Source organism: Enhydra lutris, unplaced genomic scaffold (assembly GCF_002288905.1).
Source record: "Enhydra lutris kenyoni isolate GAN:26980312 unplaced genomic scaffold, ASM228890v2 scaffoldscaffold38, whole genome shotgun sequence".
NCBI classification, from domain to species: Eukaryota; Metazoa; Chordata; class Mammalia; order Carnivora; family Mustelidae; genus Enhydra; species Enhydra lutris.
Window position 1 is genome coordinate 415,301 of NW_019154122.1, and position 20,944 is coordinate 436,244.

General features: G+C 54.6%; 1 protein-coding gene across 1 annotated transcript; it reads left to right on the forward strand.

Moving 5' to 3' along the window:
- Positions 1-2,029: 2,029 nt before the first annotated feature.
- LOC111154915 (crystallin beta-gamma domain containing 2) lies at positions 2,030-19,845 on the forward strand. Its single transcript, XM_022514871.1, has 19 exons — positions 2,030-4,662; positions 5,108-5,155; positions 5,263-5,375; positions 5,539-5,668; positions 7,556-7,695; positions 8,515-8,641; positions 8,884-8,919; positions 9,264-9,400; positions 9,560-9,686; positions 9,978-10,117; positions 10,215-10,341; positions 10,582-10,614; positions 10,708-10,820; positions 14,980-15,109; positions 16,430-16,569; positions 16,927-17,050; positions 18,038-18,196; positions 19,404-19,563; positions 19,659-19,845. Exons 1-19 carry the CDS (start codon positions 2,080-2,082, stop codon positions 19,745-19,747), a joined length of 4,656 nt encoding a protein of 1,551 aa, XP_022370579.1. The 5' UTR covers positions 2,030-2,079; the 3' UTR covers positions 19,748-19,845.
- The last annotated feature ends 1,099 nt before the right edge of the window (positions 19,846-20,944 follow it).

Below are 20,944 nucleotides of genomic sequence, written 5' to 3' on the forward strand. Positions count from 1 at the left end.
GCCTGCCAACAGATCCTTTTCTGATCTGGGGCCCTGAAGAAGAGAGGGCTCTGGGGCTGAGGGCTTCTGCTAGCCTTGGAGGTATCCTGGGCCATGGGGGTGTGTTGTGTCTTCAGAGCAAGGATGAAAGGGGGCAGCTATGGGCAGGCAGATTCCAGCACAGTTGGAAGAACACTCTAGCAGTCATGACTGTCCAGGGATAGGACAGATCAGCTGTCAGATGGTGACCTCTGTATCCCCAGAAGTGTGCAAGCAGAAGCCAATGACCACATGTTTATGGAATGAGTGACTGTCTCGGGTGTTGTTCAGGGGCTGGGCTGGCTTGAGAAAGGCGTGGAATTTTGATTGCTAGGAGGTCATTTACAGTATCTGATCTGATGACCAATGGCTTCCTTTGAAGCTGTTCTCTTGTTGCTTTGCCAAAACTGATGTGGTTCTTGTTTTTACGTCCGGTTCTTTGGACCGCAGACTCCTAGAACACCGCCTTTGGGTGAACCAAACCAGGGTCCAGCACATCACCTAACACAATTAGTCCTGAATGAATGAATGAATCAATCAATCAATCAACCAATGACTTAGAACCCAGGCTCAGCTACTTAATAGCCTCAGGGGCAGGGAATCTCAGGGATATCCTAGTTATTATTGCAGAAGTAAAGAGGAAACTCAGTGGGGGGCTCAGTGAGAAGTGGGAGTCCCAACAAGAAGGCCATGGTTCTGTTGGAAGAAAAGGAGCTCCTTAGTGAGGATGGGAGGGGGTCGTGGCCTCAGGCAAAGGGCCCTGATCTAAGGCCTCAGGTGTCTGGCTGTGCCCTGCTCTCAGGAATTCTGGTCTGGGGAAAGGTCTGGGATTCATGTCAGCTCCCTCCCTTCCCCAATATGCCACTCAGACCCTATCATAGCTCCCAAGGTTCCTGGAGTCAAGTCAGGCTTCCCTGGGCCTCAGCCCCTTTCATCTCTGTTCCTCATAAAACCTGAGTCATTGCTAGGGCCACCGAGAGAGCTTGTCATGGAGGGGTTGGGAAGAGGATCAAAGTTCTGGGTTCCACTGGCTTCTCAGGAGAGAAGAAGATAGAGATGGGGGAAGGAAGTTGGGGGCAGGGGTGCATTTCTGGTCTTAGCTTCCCTTATAATGGCCTGGGGGCTGCCTCTTGGGTCCTTGGGATCTGAGAATAGGATTGTCCTGGTCAGCACAGCCTGGAAGTGGGAGTGAGGGCTGGGTGGTCCCTCCAGGACTACTGTGGCCCCCTTTAAAAGTAAATCTCTAAACCACAGAGCTTGGTTCACCAGATACTTACATTAGGGAGTTTAGTATGGTGGTCAAGTGCTTAGAGTTGGGGTTCAAGTCTTGCCTCTGCCACTGTGTGATTCTGGGTAAGTTTCTTAACCTCTCTGAGCCTTCTTTGTCCTCATCCGCAAAATGGGAATGTTTGTTTATAATTGATTCTTTGATGTATCAAATGCATGGGATTCTTTTGAAGATTCGGAAGGACAATGAATATTAAGCAGTTAGCAAGGTGCCTGGCCCGTGAAGCTTGACGGGGAGAAATGGCTGGCCCAAGGTCATCCAATAGTAAATGATAGGGTCAGGGGAAACTTAGCTTTGCTGGAGGCCGTAGCCCATCTTTCTTTTCCTCCCTTTATCATGGCCAGGAACAGGGTCAGAACAGTTGCCTGGTTTTCTAGTTTTTGGCTTCTGGAGGACTAGACCCAGGGCTCCTTGGGCAGAGTCACAACCCCACCCATATGCTTTTTTGCTCTCTCCCTTCTCTCTCCTTCCAGGCTCAGGCCTCAGCTTCACCCCTTGAAGGACCCTGGCATTGGGGATCATCTGAAAGTGGGGAGATGGTGGGAAAGCTGGGAGTATCACGCCCATTTTACAGATGAAGAAACAAAGGTCCAAAAAGTCCAATGGGTTGCCTGGGGTGACCAAGCCTGAGCTTGGCAGGGGTCGTTACTCTGTACTGCCAAAAGCCACCCTCATCACCCCCTGACCCTGTCTCTCTTCTTCCCGGCACCATCTGCAGGGAGCTGGAGCACAGTGCGCCAAGGACACCTCAAGACAGGTCGCCGGGGCCCAACATGGAGGAGGCAGGTGGGCCCCTGGCTCAGGCTGAGACTCCTGTGGTGAGCACCACGCTGACATGGCGGCGGCTGCCCCCTGCCCACGAAGAAATGAGACACCGTTTTCACAAGGTGTCCCTAGTGTCAGGGGCACAGAAAGAAGCCCCCCGGGAAGAGGTGTTTGAGCACAGCCACTGTCGAGAGGAAGTCAATGGCTTTGTGACACGGGAAGAAACGACTATAAATTACCAGGGACCCCGGGATGGGGCCGGCTCCAAGAGCTGTCAGAGTCACGGGCCCATCTTTTCCAAGAAGTACACACTACTCCCCAAGGAGAAAAGGCGAGTGGGAAGGCTGAAGGAGGCTATAGACCAGGGTGATGGCAGCTCCCCCGAGCCCAGGACTGAGCCAACACACCTGGGAGCCATGGCCAGGAATGAGATTTTGGTGCCCCTGCCAGGGCCCCGTGAGCCAAGCCCCCACCCAGGTGTAAGTCTCATCAGTGGGAGCCCCCGGAGCCTCGAAGAACGTCGGGTGACACGCACTGTGCAGACCACCGTGGTGGTGGGAGGGCACACGGAGCGACAGATGAACAGCTCTGTGACCGTGGGGCCGGTGCTATCGGGCGAGGCCCCGCCGAGGGGCCGCAAAGTTGTTCGCACCGTGAGGGCAGTGGTGGTGAGCCCCGAGGCCGAGGGCTCACCCAGCCTCAGCCAAGCCCGGGAGCTGCTAAGTAGCCTTATGCCTGCTGAGCGTAGCTCCCCCGCCAGCCGGCTTCCCAGGCCCGTGGCTGTTGTGCCAAGGAGTCCGGGTCTGGGCAGTGCAGGGGGCGCAGGCTTAGGGCAGCTGCCTGAGACAGGGATGGCAGAGCCAAAAGACAAAGCTGCTCTGGTCCCTGTGGGCATCCCAGAGGATGTCCACCCACCTTGGAACCAGGATGTCCCTGCAGCTCGCCCAGACCAAGACCAGAGCAGAGCCCCTGATGCCAGAGCCCACGAGGTCCCAAGGGATCAGGGAGCCTCCAGTCTCCCCGAGCCTCCTCTCCAGATTCCCCAGGGCCAGGCACTGTCACCTTCCTCTCCCAGATGCCAGACCCCTACCCCCTCCCTGGACCCAGTCTGCCCCTCAGAGCAGCCTGGGGTGCCCACTCACCCCAGGACCCAGTTCACTGTCAAGCCCAGGGGACCCCAGGCACTACACTCTGTGAAAAGGGAAGGGCTCACGGATCCCTCTGCTGCCCCCATCCTGCCCAAGGTGAAGAGCGAGGTGGCTGTTACAGTCCCTGGACAGCCTCTCACTCCATCCTCTACAAGAAGGAAGGCTGTCCCCAGCTCAGGAGGGCTTTCTGCTCCCTCCTCCCCACTGAAAATGTTTGTTGAAGACTCTAAAAATATCTCTAACTTCTCCCTTACCCAGGAAGAGGTAGCGCAGGGTTCTGGGGTCCATGCCGACCCATCCCTCACCCAGAAAGAGGTTGTGCAGGGTCCTGGTGTTCCTGCTGCTTCATCCCCCAAGCCCGCCCAGGTTGTCCAGGCCCCAGAAGGCAGCCCTAGCACCCAAAAGGAGGCTGTCCACGGTACTAAAGGCAGTCTTGCTTCTTCTCCCAGCAAGGACGAGGCTGATCGAGGCCTGACTGCTTCCTCTATCCCATCCCCCGAAAAGGATGAGGTGGTTGAGGGCTCCGAAGTGAGTCCCATCTCATCTCCCACCCAGAAAGAGGTTGTCCAGGATCCCATTGCTTCCGCTACCCCATTTTCCACCCAGAAGGTGATTGTCCAGGATGCTGTTGTTCTTCCTGCCCCATCCTCAGGGGGCAAGGTGTCCCCCAGCCCCGGAGCCCCTCCTGTCCTGGCGCTGATGGTAGCAGAGGCCAGCCCGGAGTCCCGGCTTGTCCCTGACTCTACTGAGGGCGAGATGGTCCCAGAGACATCCCTGGAGGAGGAGGTGGCCCTGGCTGCCGACCTAGAGATTTTCCTGGATACGCTGCGGAGCATGGAGCCCCCTGAGATCCTCCGCACTCATCGGCTGCCACGAGCCCCCCGCTCCTCCTACCTGGCCATGTACGCTACGCTGCCCGCCATCGAGGAGGACCAGCCTGGACCATGGGTGCTGGGACGCAGCCCCCAGGAGGCTCCCACACTAGAAGGGAAGGAGGAGGAGGAGGAAGAGGAGGAAGAGGAGGAGGAAGAACCAGAGAATCCCTACCTGAGCGACGACGAGAAGCTCCAGCGCAGGCAAGAGAAAGCTGGGCCCAGCCCCTCCTGGGACTCTTGCCCTGCGAGGCACCCCCAGGTCTCTCGTTCTCCTCTGGAGATGATGAAGAAACATGTGGCAGATGCCAAGCGCGCCCCCTCAGCGCTGGGGCCAGACTGGCAGGCAGGGAGCAGGCTCACTTCCCGTCTCGGAGGCAGCCTTCTCTTCAGTGGGCTGGTGGCTGCCCCCCAGGAGGGCCCGGCCTCAGAACCACTGGGTACAAAACTATCCGCCCTGCCGCCCCATGGGACGCCGGGACTCAGGAAAGTGCCAGGACAGCTGCCCCTGCTCTGCAGCGAAAGGCCACCGTTGGAGAAGCCTGCTTGTGCCCGGCCTCCGGAGGGTTGGGTGAGTGAGGCCTTGGATGAGCAAGGTGGTGGGGGCGGGGGACACCTGGCCTCACCTTGGGCAGGGTTTGAATGGTATCAGGACCGGGACACTGGGAAGAGAGTCTCGAGAAGCCAGAGCCTTGAGTCTGATGTCTAGTTTAGTGTGATCTTATACAAGCCACATCCTTCTGGGCCTCAGTTTCCCTATTCACATAGCAGAAGGCTTGCACTGTGGAGCTCAAAGGGCTTGGTGGCTCTGATCTCTTGGAAGCTGAGGGAAAGGAGTGATAGGCACCCACACCCCTGGGGTGGGGTGATGAGCTCCCTGGAGGTTGGTGACATCCTCTGTGGGCCAGTGGAGTGGAGGCCAGTAGGAAACATGTGGGATCCTTGGAATGACAGATTATGGGGAGGCAGTAAGGAGGCCACACCATAAGACTTTTTATCACCTCCCTCCATGCCAGAGCCCAGCGTTAAAGACCCAGGGCAAGTTGAACATCAGGCCTGGAAAGGTAAGGGGGGAACACCATGTGGGGGTTGGTGGGGGGAAGGCTCTAGGGTCAGCAGGAGGCCGGGATCTGGGGATGGGGCCTGAGGAGTCCCTCTGTGTCCTCTCCAGATGATCCTCTTCTCAGAGCCTGGCTGCCAAGGCAGCCGAAGGGAGGTCTGGGAAGACATCGCCGACACTTCCGGGTGGGCCCACGTGGCCTCCGTAAGGGTAGTTCGAGGATGGTGAGTGCGGACTGCCAGGGTGAGGCAGGGGGCTGCTTGTGGACCTGGGGGATGCCAGGGCGGTGAGATGTGCCTAGGCCAACCTGGCTGAAACCCCTTCAGCCACCCTGCTTTGTGGCTACACCCTCTCCCTGCCAGTGACCCTGGGTCTCTGTGCCCACAGCTGGGTGCTCTACGAAGAGCCCAAGTTCCAGGGCCGGAAGCTGGTCATGGCTGAAGGAATGGTGGATTTAGGAGCTCCGGAGTCCGTGTGGAGCACCCAAGGCATCGGTTCCCTGAGGCAGGTTGTCCGGGTGAGTGGCTGGGAGTGGACACCAGATGCTGCCCTGTCTTCCCCAGGCCCCAGCCCTTGAGGACGGGGACAACCTCAGGTGCCTGGAGTTGGAATGGCCGGGAGAGCTCACATGGTTGAGGAGCCTGAAGGGAGCTCACTATGGATTCGCCTGTAGAGTCCTGACCTCAGAGCTCCACCTGGGGAAGAAAGGAGTGCTGGGGTGCTCGACCTGCCTTGGGGAGGCAGGGGGCAGACAGAGGCCAAGCCCCAGCTTGGGAGAGCAGCCTGGGGAAATTGGAGCTGGCTTGAAGGGTCTGGTGAGAGCAACAGAAACGGTTGGGAGTGGCTGCAGGTGCCAGCCCGCCTGCCCTGGGCCCGGGATCTCAGGCCCAAGGTCAGACCCAGGGTGCCACGGATGTTTGTTCATTTGCTCACAGATGCTGGTTTATGTCTGCTTGTACCAGGCACTGTGCCAGGCAGCGGGTGGACGGGGGAGACCTGTTCTCTGCCCTGCCAGACTCATGGTCAAGCTAGGGTATGAGGGTGGGACCTGAGGCAGGAAAGCCATATAATCAGATTAGGGATTTATAAACATCCCTCTGGCTGTGGGGAGGAGAAATCTGGGACTCAGGAAGACCAGGCAGGGCTGTGATTTCCAGGTGAGGGGCACCTCTGAATTTGGAGGGAGAAATGCGTGGTTTGAACAGGCCCAGTCAATATTATAGTTCCATATCTGTAAAGTGGGGGAAAATACAATTCAGTTTTTGTAACACAAATGTACAGACTACCGAAATTAGCTTGACAAAACTATCTTGGCCAGTAGGGAGACACAGAAGAGAAAGCCCAACCCTAAAAGCAGGGCCTATCACACTTTTTTTTTTTTTTTAATTAAAGCATGAGCACCTCCAAGACAGAGCTGTTGCAATCCTCCCAGTAAGAGGGCGAGAGCGGACGAGTCTTAACCAGGGCAGTGGCCCAGCTATGCAAAGGAGGGGATGGTTTTGAAAGCCTCTCCAGAAACACACAAATGTTTGTGGACGATTTATTGTGAGCTTCTCACAATAAACGCATCTTCATGTAGGAGGTAACGAGGTAGAAGAGAAAAAAACGAGAGCTTTGAAGTCAGGTGGACCTGGTTTCATTTCATTCATTCATTCAGCATGGACTGGGCTCCTCGTGTGTGCCAGGCACGTGGGAGGGGTTGGTTGCAACAGTGAACACACACTCCATGGGTCTGTTCTTTGCTCTGCTATGTCCGGGCTGTGTGCCCTCAGGCAGGCCGCCCAACTGCACGGATCCTTACTTTGCTAGCCTGTGAGTGAAGTAAGAGCGCCCGCTGGGAGGGCTGGCTGAGATGGAGTAGGACATGCCCTTTCCATGGCGCCTTGCCCTCAGCAGATGCTTCATAAGCGTTTGCTGAGGGAGCGAGGGAATGAAATGGTCTTAGCGGGAAAGAAACACCCAGAATGCAGAGAGCATCTGCTGCTACCTGGGATGAGATGCAGGTAGAAGCCAGTGTGGACTAGAGCAGGAATTGTTTACAAAGGAAGAGTCCAAGTTAGACCTCAGGTGACAGCTGTCCATCCTCCTTCTCTCTGGGTTGGATTTTCAGGCTACCCAGAGGCAAGGCGAATGGCATGGCACTTGGCAGGCTCCCGCTGGGAACTTTGATCACAGGTACCAAAGGTCCAGCGCCAAAGAGAGGGCTTTGGTCTCAGGCTTGTCTGGCCAACATTGCAGAGAACACCCCAGTCACCCTCCTGGCTTCTGTGGAGATGGCCACGGAGGTCTCCCAGAAGCGCCCTGGGACCCTGGCTGGACAGGCTTGGGGAAGCTGTTAGGGGCAGGTGGGGGGTCATCTCTGAGGGGGGCTGTTTACATACCCTTTTCCACCTCTCTCTTGCAGGACTACGTTATCCCCGAGATCATCTTGTACTCTGAGGAGGGTCTCCAGGGGGAGCGAGTGAAGCTAACGGATGCTTTGGAGGACTCCCAGGGCCCGGACAGGCCCCTGCAGGTGGCATCCGCCGCTGTCTCTGCAGGACTGTGAGTCTGGGCAATTCTGGAATCCCTTCCTTTAACATTCATTGTGCATGGTGCTGGGGACACAGAGCTGATAGGACACAACTCCTTCCCTCGGGCAGTACTTACTCTACTGGAGGGGACAGGCAAGTAAGAAGGCAGTGGTGATCAGAATCCTGGGATGGGGGAGCACAATGCTGGATGCTGGAGCACCAAACCAGCCTGAAGTCAGAGAAGCCTTCCTGGAGGAAGAGACATCTCAGCTGGGATGAGTGGGCTGCAGGAGAATCTCAGCATAAGGAGAGCAGGGCAGGAGGGACTGCTCTTGTTTTGTTAACCACTGTCTCCCTGATGCCTGAAGCAGGGGCTGGCATGGGATAGAGTCCCCTAAATATTTGTTAATTGTGTGGGGAAGAGTATATCTAGCAAAAGGAACAGCACCTGCAAAGGCCCAGAGGCAAGAGAACTAAGCCTCGAAAGTTCAGTCTGGCCCAAGAAAGTAGAAGGTGAGGAGATGTGAGGAGTCGGGAAGGGAGACATATCAAAGGGCCTCTGTGCAGCTGGACTATATTGTGGGGCTAATAGGGAACTACTGGGGGTCCTTAAGCAGGTATGTGTGCAGGAAAGAACTCTCCAGCTGTGTGAAATTAGCGCCAGGCCAGAGGAAGTGGGTGGATGGAATGGCTACTGCAAGAGATTATGGAGGTCTGAATTGTCCTCCCGCATTGTCTTGATGGGGGCTTCTTTCCCTAAACCTTCTTCTCCCCTCTCAACCTTTCCCCCATCACCAATCTGTGTCCCTGCGTATCTGGGGTACAGCTGTCTCTCTACCTCTCCCCCCAGGTGGCTGCTCTACCCCAAGCCCTACTTTGAAGACACTCCCTGCATCCTGGAGCCTGGAGAGTACCCCACCTCAGAGGCCTGGGGTGCCTTGGACCCTACGGTGGGCTCCTTGAAGCCCATGAGACTGGTAAGGGGCAAGTGGTCACAAGTTACCTTGCCCTGCAGGTTGTGGGGAAGAGGCAGGGCCTGGGGGGCTCCTGCTAAGAATGGGATTGAGGAGAGGGGGAATTAGCCCAACAGCTGGGGCAGAGGGAAGACAGGGGATTGGCCATTTTTAGGGATCTCAGGACCAAGTAAATCCTGGGTTACCCGTCCTCCCTCTTCTTCCTCTACCTCTGGGTTGGTGTCTCAGCTCTGTCTCCTCTGCAGGGCTGCCCAAATGTGGAGAAGCCAGGGGAGCCCAAGGTAAGAGTCTGGGCTGCAGGGTCGAAGAGGGCCTTTGGGTGGGGTGTGTGGCATATGCGTGTGGCTATCACAGCCTGGAGCAGAAGACAGGGGAGGAGAGTGCGGGGGAACGGAAGCTGGGTTTGGGAAGGCGGAATCTTATGGGCTCGCTGGAAACTGGCTTTTGATGTAAGAAGCAGGTCAGAGGTCAGAGAAAAAAGAAACAGGAGTTACCTAAGAGAATGAAGCTCAGTGAGAGTGGGAGGACTTAGCTCTGGGCTAACTAAGGCAGGGCCTCCCTGGCTGGCTGGGTGTGTTAGTCCAGATGGCTCCCCAGCACCCTCACACCACCTGCTTTTCCCCAGGTTGTGGTTTACGAAGCCAGAGGCTTTCAGGGCCGGAGCTGGGAAGTGAGCAGAGACATCTACAACCTTCAGCAGCCAGAGGACAGCCAGAGCCCCCACCTGGCCTCTGTGGGGTCCCTGCGGGTTCTTGGGGGCTGGTGAGGACTCAGAACCTTTCCTCCTACTTCATCCTCCCCTCTGGCCTCTACAGTGGGGGTTGGGGAATGGCTCCGGCTGCGTAGGGGAAGGGGGCAGCTGTCTTACACAGCCATGGGCCTTCCGTGACCAAGTCTGTTTGTCCCTCTGCCTTCCCCCAGCTGGGTGGGCTACCAGAAGGCAGGCTTCCGGGGCCACCAGTACCTGCTGGAGGAGGGGGAGTATGCTGATTGGTCACACTGGGGAGGCTATGACGAGGCGCTGACCTCCCTGCGGGTCATCCGGACGGTAAGCAAAAACAATTGGGCCATCTCTCTGCCTGTGGCCACAGCCTGATGCCCCCCACCCTCGCCCCCAGTACAGTCTGTTGAAAGAAGAGTTTGTGCCATCTCTCCCAGTTCTCCAGAGCGCCTGGAAGTGTGCCCTGAGGTCTAGCCTCTTGCCCTTCTGCTGTTTTTTCCCAAGCCATACTGATCGCCTCACTCCAAAATCCCCTGGTGGGCTGCGTCCCCGAGGTCTGGGCACTCCCGCGGGTTTCCGTGGGTGGGCAGGAGAGACCTGACTATCCCTGGGGCCCAGGATTTTGGGGACCCGGCCGTGGTGCTGTTTGAGGCCATGGACTTCGAGGGGCATGGAGTGGAGGTGAGAGAGGCATTGCCGGACGTGGAGCTGGCGCGACACGGCCCCCACACGCAGGCCATCCACGTGCTCAGCGGCGTGTGAGTGACCCGGGCTCCGGGAGCGCGGCGGGCCAGGAGCGGTTCCCTAGGAGGAGCCGACCCCGCCCCGCTGACCCGCGCCCCGCCCTCCCTGCAGGTGGGTGGCCTATCAGAAGGTGGGCTTCTCCGGGGAGCAGTACGTGCTGGAGAAGGGCGTGTACCGCAACTGCGATGACTGGGGCGCCGGCAACAGCGCCCTCGCCTCGCTGCAGCCGGTTTTGCAGGTGTGCGCCAGCCAGCCGCTCTGGGTGGGGTCCTGGGGGCCGGGACTTGGGTCCTGGGAGGAGCCCACTGCTGGGGGGGCGGGGCTGGAGTGGGGGGGCGGGGCTGGAGTGGGTGGGCTCCGAGCGCGGGGCGGGGCCTCTGGAACGGGGGAGTTACCCGAGAGCTGTGAAAAGGGTCGGGAAACTGAGGCTAGGGGCTGGTACTCTCCCTAAGTCTCGAAACTTTGGGCCCTCCTTTAGGTGGGCGAGCACAATCTGCACTTTGTCTCAAAGGTAAGGAGCTGGTGGGGGTCTGTCTCCTCTTCCCATTCTCTCTGTCCCACTCCATCGCCCTCCATTCTCAGCTCTTCGTGTCTCTGCCTGCAGATTCAGCTTTTCTCCGGCCCCGACTTCCTGGGCGACCACATCTCATTCGAGGATGATCAGGCCTCCCTGCCCGCCTCCTTCCAGGCCCAGTCCTGCCGAGTCCACGGGGGCAGGTGAGGACATGGGGAGAGGGTAGAAGTGGGGCCCACTTGCCCAGAGCACTTAACTCAGCTTGGAAATCCAGGCTGCAGGAAGGTCTTTCAGTGAAATGATTTTTCCTCCTTGAGATTAGCTATTCTATCCCGAATCATTCAATCTTAAAACAAAGCAAAATAAAGTTTTAATGGAAAACATAAAACTTGTAGATAGTATAGGATAAAGAAGCCCAATCTTGTTTCATCTATCTCTCTGCCTTTTTTTTTTTTTTTTTAGTGGAACATTTAAAATCCCCGACCCAACATAAAATTGCACAGGCAAATACTTAAATATATATCTCTAATAACAAAGGACCTTCCCTGGGGCACCTGGGTGGCTCAGAGGGTTAAAGCCTCTGTCTTCAGCTCAGATCATGATCCCAGGGTCCTGGGATCGAGCCCCACATCATCAGGCTCTCTGCTCAGCAGGGAAACTGCTTCCTTCCCCCCCCCCCCCCCCCCCCCCTTTTGATCCTTTTCTTTTAAAAAAAAAAAAAAAAAACTTAAAAAAAAAAAAAAAAAGGACCTCCCCAACCCACACAGCCACAATTTATTATCACATCTAATAAAATTAACAGTAGTTTGTTAATATTACCTAATGTCCAGTCCATGTTCAGATTTCTCCCACTGTCTTAAAAAAATGCCTTTGTGAAATTGGTTTGTTTTGCTCAGGATCCAAACAGGGTCCACACACTGCTTTTGGTCAATTTGATCTTTAATTTATAGCAGTTCTGCTCCTTTCTTTTTGTTTTATACCATTTATTTGTTTAAAGAAATAGGGGGTGGCTGGGTGACTCGGTTGGTTAAGCCACAGACTCTTGGTTTTGGCTCACGTCCTGATCTCAGGGTGGTGAGAGAGAGAGCCCCACGAGCCCAGTATCTGGTTCCATGCTGGGGATGGAGCCTGCTTGAGATTCTCTCTCTTCTTCCACATCCCTCCTTCTCTTAAAAAAAAAAAAAGGAAAGAAAGAAAAGAAAAGAAAACCAATAATTTGCCCTGTAAGTTTCCCTTCTTTTGAATTTGGCTTATTGCTTCCTTCTGGTCCCTTTTTTCCCTTTATGTCCCGTATTTCCTGTAAACTGGTAGGCCTGGAGGCTTGATGAGAGTAAGGGTGTTTTGTTCCGTTGACAAGAAGACTATATAGGTGGTACCTTGTACTTCTTACTGCATTATGTCAGGCACATGCCTGGTTGTCCCACTTTTAATGATATCAAGATCTCTACATTGGGGGTACCTGGGTGGCTCAGTGGGTTAAGCCTCTGCCTTCGGCTCAGGTCATGGTCTCAGCGGGAAGCCTGCTTTCCCCTTTCTCTCTGCCAGCCTCTCTGCCTACTTGTGATCTCTCCCTCTCTGTCAAATAAATAAATAAAATCTTTAAAAAAAAATAAAATCTTTTTTAAAAAATCTCTACATTGTAAGATTTGCCATGTTAAAAAAATAAGATTTGCCATTTATCTCTCATCTAACGGTTTTAGTATCCACTGATGATAATTGCCTACACTCACTGTTTCTTTAGAGGTCAAAAAATGATGATTTTAAGATTTTTGGTATTCCTTCTAGATGTGTTAGCTGGAATACATCTATAAAGAGCTTTCCCTTTTCAACTATTTGTTTACCCAAAATAGTTTATACAAAAAAGGCAGTTTGATCCTTTGCCAAGGATCAATTTCTCTTGACCAATTTTCAGAATAATTTCTGGATTGGTGCCCTAGCAACCCCCAGAGCTGACTAGAGAAATATTTTTTTTTAAAGTATTATTATGAACTTATGGATTTATATGTAATTGAAATGCCTCCGTCCACTGGAGTAACTAATTCTCTTGTGTGCCCTAATCATTTTGTCTTTGGCAGTTGGGAGCCCCTTCAAATTGTCTGCTTTTGATATGACTCTAACAGTTTTTTTATAACTTCCTTGTTTTTCTGGTACAATAAGATGCTCCAGGATCATTTTGTATATTTCTGCCTTAAACTTGAAATCAGTTATCTACCAAGGGATTCCAATTCCAATGTTATTTATATGGAACCCGAATGTTTCAAAACTATAATACTAATATTACTACTAACGGTGAAAAGCATTGAATGCTGTTTGAGGTTTCTCTGTGGTTCTTTTTGTCCTCAGGACATTCACCAACATCCCACTTCAAAATATTGTTGTTAAGACATTTGAAATAATACTTCTCGTGTGTGTGGTTATGCCACCAACCATATTGGTAAACGCTCAGGTTCCTTAATTTAACTTAATATATTTAAATTTTTGGAATACTTTACATTTTTACTTGTTTTTTAATTAAATAAACAAATTACAGTGTCCCTGTCTTAGCTTGGGCTGCTACAACAAAATATCATACTCTGGAAGACTTAAGTAACAGGAATTTATTTTCTCACAGTTCTGGAGACTGGGAAGTCGGAGGTCAAGGTGCAGGCCCATTCTCAGCTCCTTGGGGAGGGCTCACTTCCTAGCTAGCAAAGAGCTGATTTGTTTCTGTGTTCCCATGTGGTGGAGAGAGTGCTCCTGTGTTTCCTGTGTCTTCCTCTCCTTTTTTTTTTTTTTTTTAAGATTTTATTTATTTATTTGACAGAGAGAGATCACAAGTAGGCAGAGAAGCAGACAGAGGGAGAGGGGGAAGCAGGCTCCCCACTGAGCAGAGAGCCCGAAGCGGGGCTTGATCCCAGGACCCTGAGACCATGACCTGAGCGGAAGGCAGAGGCTCAACTCACTGAGCCACCCAGGTGCCCCTCCCCCCATTTTCTTACACAAAAAAGATGTACACTCCAACCTGGTGAATATACTAGAGACCACGGAATCGTACACATGAAAGAACGAATTTTATGCTATGCGGGTTCTTTTTTTTTTTTTTAATTTATTTGACAGAGATCACAAGTAGACGGAGAGGCAGGCAGAGAGAGAGAGAGAGAGAGAGAGAGGGACACAGGCACCCTGCTGAGCAGAGAGCCCGATGCGGGACTCGATCCCAGGACCCTGAGATCATGACCCGAGCCGAAGGCAGCGGCTTAATCCACTGAGCCACCCAGGCGCCCCGCTATGTGGGTTCTATCACAGTTTTTCAAAAGGGAAGCATGCTACAGACGCTGTTCTGCCCTTGTTTGTTTTCCCTTAACAGTGTGGAGATCTCTTTATATCCCTTTAAGAGCTCTTCCTCATTCCTTTTTACTGCTATGTTATTTTTTTTAAAGATTTTATTTATTTATTTGACAGAGAGAGATCATAAGTAGGCAGAGAGGCAGGCAGAGAGAGAGGGGGAAGCAGGCTCCCCGCTGAGCAGAGAGCCCGATGCGGGGCTCGATCCCAGGACCCTGAGATCATGACCTGAGCCGAAGGCAGAGGCTTAACCCACTGAGCCACCCAGGCGCCCCTACTGCTATGTTATTATACTCTACATTCTTAGCGGGCTTTTGTTTTGTTTTATTTTTTGGTGTGCTTTGTTGGGGTGCAGAATGGCAGTTTATTAAGGCATGGGGACAGGACCCGTGGGCAGAGAAAGCTGCTGATCGACATTCTTAGTTTAATTGACTGTCCCCTCTTGATGGGCCTGTGGGCTGCCTCCCCATGGCCACGGCCAACAGCGCTGCACGAAGAATTTTGTGCAGGTGCCATCTCAGGTTTTTAAAGGTTTCAAGATTCCAAGAAATGGGATTGCTGAGTGACTGTACATAGAGCTTTGCTTCATGTTGCCTGATTTTCTTCCCTAGGGGCCGTACGATTTTATCCAGTCATTTCTGAAGTCTTTTTTTTTCTTTTTAGATTATTTATTTATTTGACAGACAGAGATCACAAGTAGGCAGAGAGGCAGGCAGAGAGAGAGGGAGAAGCAGCCTCCCCTCTGAGCAGAGAGCCCGATGTGGGGCTCGATCCCACGACCCTGAGATCATGACCTGAGCCAAAGGCAGAGGCTTTAACCCACTGAGCCACCCCGGCGCCCCATTATTTCTGAAGTCTTGACTTCAGTCTCTTGCTGCAGGGCCTGTCCCCCCTTGGCCTCTCATGGGCTTGGGGGCATGGGGGTCACAATCAAGTCTGCCTCCACTCTGCTGCATGTCAGAGGGTCTGGCAGGCCAAGTACAGGATGGGCCAAGCTCAGATACCTACTCCCATCCCCCTGCTCTTCCCCTTCCCCAGCTGGATCCTGTTTGATGAGAAGAACTTCGAGGGTGATCAGCACATTCTCTCCGAGGGCGAGTTCCCTACTCTCACGGCCATGGGCTGCCTAGCCTCCACGGTCCTGGGCTCTCTCCAGAAGGTACCCCTGGTGAGTCACCGTGTCCGGGTCCAGACAACTCCTGAGGCAGCGGGTGCTGCTGGGGGGCGCGCCGGGTCCCAAGTCTCTTCTCACTGTGGGCGAGGCTGCCGGAGCTTGGAGCCAGTCTTCATTAGAACCGCCCAGGTCCCCCTGAGCCCCTGGCTTCAAAGGCAGTTCCCCTCACTAGAGATTTATGGAGGGCCCACCGTGACAGATCCTGGAGACGCTGAAATGAATCAGACTCAACCCTGCCTTCCTGGAACCCACGGCCATACTGACATAAAGATGACATTGCAGAGTGGTGTGTCCAGATATAGAGGTGGTGTGGGGACAGGAGGGAGCAGCACTTGGGTGGGCTGGGGGCAGGGCCTGGAGCACGGACTGGGGGTTCTGTGCAGGGAGGCGGACGGAGAGCCAGCTCTGCTCTGTGGGGAGGGTGGGCGGGCAGGGACAAGACAGTAGGACTGCTACTCCGTAAGCAGGAACAAATGATGATGTCCTGGACCAGGGAGGAGATGGAGGGAAGTGGCCCATCCATAGTAAGGAGCCGGAGTCTGGAGGACAGGGTGGGCTGGCTGTGGCAGCACCGCGGAAGCTGACCGCGGAGCACAGACCGGCTCCGGGCGGCGTTTCACAGGCTTCCCGGGCACTAAGGCATTTAACGCCGTGAGGTTCATTACTGCCATTATCTCCCTTCTCCAGATGTGCAGCTGAGGCACAGAGAGGTCATGCCACTTGCTCCAGGCCACAAAGGTGGTAACAGGCAGAGCCGAGTTCTCCCAGAGGCAGCCCAGCTGCTAAGTCCAAGCTCCGCAAATATACACTGTGCTCTGAAGGCAGACAGATGTGGTTCTGAAGCCCAGCTCTAGGGACTTGAGCAAGGGGGTTTAATCATCTCCAGACTCAGTTTCCCTTCTGTTAAGCAGGGATGATAATACCAGCACCTACCTTAGAGGAATGTTGAAAAGTCGTAAAGAGATCAGGGAAAGCACATAGCGCAGAATCCGGCCAGTGGTTAAGCCCTGAACACGTGAGAACCGCTGTAATTACTGCTGTCATCTCTGTTGTTAGAAGTGCCATTCACTGGCACTGGCATGAGATTTGAGGGGGCAGTGGGGGTTCCAGTCTGGCACCTGCTGTATCTGAGAGTCTGCGGTGCAACCCGCTGCCAGTGTCCGGGAGTCCAGGGCCTTGTGGGGCGGAGCTCAGGAGGGAAGAGGGCCTGAAATGCGGATCTGGGAATTGGAGTATCTGGAATTGGGGGCCAAGGCGGAGGCCGGGGCTCTCTTGGCCTCAGCCCATCTCCATGCCCCCACCCCCCGACCCCAGCACTTTTCAGAGCCCTCCATTTTCCTGTATGGACTGGAGTGCTTGGAAGGGAAGGAGATCGAGCTGGACAGGGAGGTGCGCAGCCTACAAGCCGAGGGCTTCAACAACCACGTGCTGTCCGTGCGGATCAGGGGGGGCATGTGAGTGTGTTGAGAGGGGCCCAAGGGTGGGGGCTGCCAGGGAGTGAGGGCTGGGTTCCTGGCCTCTTGTCCCTTCCCACTTCCCTTCCACTCCCCACCCACAGCCAGGAGGGAGGGAATGGGGCAGTGGGAGGAGGGCCTTGGACCCCCCAGCCTGGATCCTCTAGGACCCTCCTTTGTCCTGCGAACCCCAAATCTACTTCCCAGCACCCCCTCCCCACACTTGGGACCCTAATACCAGGCAGAGGAGTCTCAGTGTGAGAGAAAAGGAGGTGGAGAATGTTCTGACATCTGTGCCTCCTCCTATGTCTGTCTGTCTGTCTTCCTCTCTGCATCTCCGGCACCTATGGGGCCCAGCTGGGTGCTGTGTGAGCACAGTGACTTCCGGGGCCGCCAGTGGTTGGCAGGCAGCTGCGAGATCACCAACTGGCTGACGTACAGCGGGACGCAGAGGGTGGGCTCCCTCTACCCCATCAGGCAGGTGGGTAGCGCGTCGGCTCATGCGTGCCCGTGCTGCTCTGTCGGGCCGTGCGCTTCCCGTGTTGCCCAAACTCAGCACTGGGGTACTTTCGTCACAATTTTGCCACATCATTGTGCCTCTTGAACCATTATCTACTCAGTATTTTTCTCTAAACTGACTCACTTTTTGTTTTCACTTTATCCTTCTTCTAAGGAGTGATATCCATAAAATCATGGGTGTGATGTGTGTGTGTGTAGGATTTTTCTTTCATTAGCATTATAATAAATGCATTACCGTTAAATTTTTAGTAATATGTTTAGCCACTTAGGACTAAAAAATCTCAGGTTCAGAGATTACTTACAAACAAACTAAAAATCTTAGGAAAGAAATAAAATGGGGATAACATATGTGATGGAGTTGTCTTAAGGACTGAAAATAATGTTTGCAAAGCCCTTAGAAGGGTACTCATTCAGCACCCGTTAGGTGCGGTTCTTCTGTTAGTGCCGTCACCGCAATTCAGGACCCCTGGCTGATCTGTGGCAGAGCCCGGTCTGATGTGTGACAACCAGGTGTCCGCCCCACCATGGTTCTTCAGCCCAGTGTGTGTGTGCATGTCCGTGTGCATACCTGCATCTGGCCTGTTAGCACACATGGGGCGTGGAGTCGGCTGGGGTCGGGGGCTGTGTGTGCATGGCTGAGTGTGTCCGTGTGTTTGTGGCTGCTGCAGACCTCTGCCCAACCACGGGGACCTGGGGCGTCTCTGCCAACGTGTCCCCGTGCATGTGGCTGCAGGTGTCTGTGGTCACGGGTGTGCACCACGGCCGCCCCCCTGATACCCGTGTGTGAGAGAAGGGACTTAGAAGCAGGGCCAAGGAGGGGTTCTGGCAGGGAGGAGGGACTAGAGGGCTGGGGATCTTTGTGGCTCCCCAGCTGAGGGTGTCAGGGGCCCAGCTGGGAGCAGCCCTGCTGGGGGTGCCTCTCACTCTTAGCTCCTCTGCACCCCCCCAGCGTCGGGTTTATTTTCGCCTCTGGAATGCCGCCCTGAGGGGATTCCTGGCAGTGCCAGACCACGTGGAGGACATGAAGGCTGGCCGTGTGGTGGTCTCCGAGCCCCAAGTGGGAGGCAGCTGTGTCTGGTACTACGAGGATGGGCTACTGAAGAACCAGGTACCAGCTGAGGGGCTGGGAAGGGGACCCCAGAGCCCCAGGCCCTCGAAGCCTCCTTGTGTGGGGAAGTCCCAGCCAGTGGGGACCTGCCCTCGGGCCAGAAAGACAGAGAGAGACACACATACCTGCCAGGACCGTGGGGAGGGGGAGACGGCAGGCTCTGCTCCCCTAGGCGGTTTGGGCTCTTCTCTGGGCCTCAGTTCCCCATCTGCAAAATGAGAGTGTAGAACCAGACACTTCTAAGGGAACTCCCAGCTCTGATATCCTGGGACAGAACTTTGATCCTATTAATAAGGATAGATTCACTCCACAAACATTTCCCAAGCACCTACTATGGGCTAGGGGCCCGGAATAGAAATGACTCCTGCCTTCCAGAACTGACATCATAGTGGGGAGAGACTGAAACCATTTAAATGAGTAAAACATCTCCATATGTTGGGAGGCAAGAGGTGCACTAGGGGAAAAAGAAATGAAAGGGGGATAGGGAGTGGCTGTAGCTCTGACAAGAGAGGGCCTTTCTAAGAAGGCAGCACGTGAGGAAGGCAGCCGTGTAGGTGTCCGCAGAAGTGCTCTCCTGGCAGAGGAAACAGCAGCAGCAAGGCCCTGAGATGGGAACCTGCCTTGCAACAGGACCAGCCAGCTCACATCATGGGCTGGAGTGGAGGGAGGGAGGGAGGGAGGGAAGTAGCAAGAGAGGAGGTAAAAAAGGTTATAGGGGTATGGGTCTTTGTAGGCCGCTGAAGGAGTTATGCCTTTTATTTGAAATGAGAGAGAACCTGTGGCCGGTGCTGTGGTAAGCCCTTCACATGAATGCCTTGTACGATCCTCAGAGGGCACTATGAGGCAGGTCTTGCCATACTCTCCATTTTATAGATGAGGAAACTAGAGCACGGAGAAGTTAAGTAACAGGCCGAAAGTCACACAGGCAATAGTAGGTGAAAGCTTGTCTTATGCCAAGTCTTATGCTTTGCGAGTCAGTCATGAGAGGCTTTCTGGAGGAGCCATTTTTCCAGACCTTTTACGGTTTTTCACATTGAATGCTTGCAGCAGCCAGCACGAAGAGATCCCCATCCCCAGGGAACCCAGTGCGCAGAAGGATTAAGAGATTGACCCAGGGTCACAGTCCGTGAGAGCCAGGATTCAAAGCTGGGTGTGTGTTAAGGGTGTCGGGTTTGGCGGAGTCACTGATGACCTCCTGGGGTCTCAGGTGGCCCCAACCATGAGCCTGCAGGTGATCGGGCCTCCCAGCACGGGCTCCAAGGCGGTGCTGTGGGCTGAGAGCCGCCTCCCCCGCCAGACGTGGAGCATCAGCGAATCAGGCCACATCTGCAGCCAGATGTTTGAAGGGCGGATCCTAGATGTGAAGGGTAAGGGGGCCGGTATGTGGGAGAAGGCACCTGAGGGGGGCTGTGGCTACTGGAGTCCAAAGAAGCATCTCCCCATATCACCCTCCTTCTGCCAGGTGGCCGGGGCTATGACCGGGACCACGCGGTGCTGTGGGAGCTGGCCAAGGACCGGGCGTCCCAGATCTGGACCATCCATGTGCTCTGACACCGTCCCCGCCCCCCCCTACCCCGCCCCATTCCCCAGCCCTGGAGGCTTTCCATGGGATGAAATATTTTTTGTAGATTTTGTTGTTGTTGTTGTTGTTGTAACATAAGCTGTTTTCTAATATGCTCCCAGGTATCTTCATCTTTGTGCACCTTGATATTTGGGGCTGGGGTGAGGATTTGTTCACCTGCCTCCTTTCCCACGTGTATGCCCTACTTCCTTCCTCCCAGCCCTGGTTCCATGGCTCAGGTGTAAGGCCTCCCTCGGCCACCAGAGGGAGCCCTGGGCCCAGACGAACTGTGAGAGTGTTTATGCCGTCACCCTAAACCTGACCTCAGAGATCTCACAGGCTGCTGGAGGGTTGCAACAGGGAGGGTGGTACACTCAGCAGCAGGATAAGAAGGGAAGTAGAGGGGTGCACAGGGGAGGGACCGGAACCATTTAAGGGCACAGGGCAGGGTGCTGGGAAGAAGGGATAATCGGCTCGGATGTGGAGGAACGGCAGGAACAGCTAGGTTAGGGGGTGGCAGAGGAAGAGTGTTCTGGGATGCAGGTAAGTCAAGACATGAAGACTTGGAAGCTCCGTGTGATGGGGTCGCAGCGGGTCAGGCAGGAGAGCTGAATGGGAGAACCACCCCCAGGGACCTTGCCCACCAGCGTTCCTCTTAATTTCCCCCAACTCCAGTCTCAAGGCCCAAACTTTTTCTGGCCTCTCAGTCGAAGAAGCCAGGACAGGGGGTCTGGGTTCTTAACCCAGCCTAGAGAAGGCAGGACATCGAAGAGGAGCAGCTCCCTCCATCCCCCAATCTAGCAGGCACTTCTCAGCCCCTTGGCCAAGGTCCTTTAGGAAGAGACAGAGAAGGTCAAGGCCCTTGGGGCTTCTCTGGGGCTCCCTTCCCTCCTCGCAGCTCCCAGGACCAGCACTGCAGATCCAAGAGGGTAGAAATGGTTGGAGGAGCTGTGTGTCCTTCCTGCCTTCCCAGCCTGGGTTCGGTGGGGAATCAGTGGACGGCCTTCTCTTCATCCTTCTCAGACCCTTGGTGGACGAGTGTCCAGTTTCTGGTGAGGACAGGAGGGCTGTCTCCCAAGGGGTGAGGCTGGGGGCTGAGACCCCAAGAGACTGCGGGCGGGTGCTTCTCTGAATCTGACGTTCTGAACCCACCCAGGGATTAGGGTAAGGGACTCTCTGAGCCTCTG

Coding starts and splice junctions, on each gene's coding strand:
- LOC111154915 (XM_022514871.1), top strand. CDS start 2,080: ATGGAGGAGGCAGGTGGGCCCCTGGCTCAGGCTGAGACTCCTGTGGTG. Junction 4,663..5,107: donor CCCGGCCTCCGGAGGGTTGG/GTGAGTGAGGCC, acceptor CCTCCATGCCAG/AGCCCAGCGTTAAAGACCCA. Junction 5,669..7,555: donor CCCTGAGGCAGGTTGTCCGG/GTGAGTGGCTGG, acceptor TCTCTCTTGCAG/GACTACGTTATCCCCGAGAT.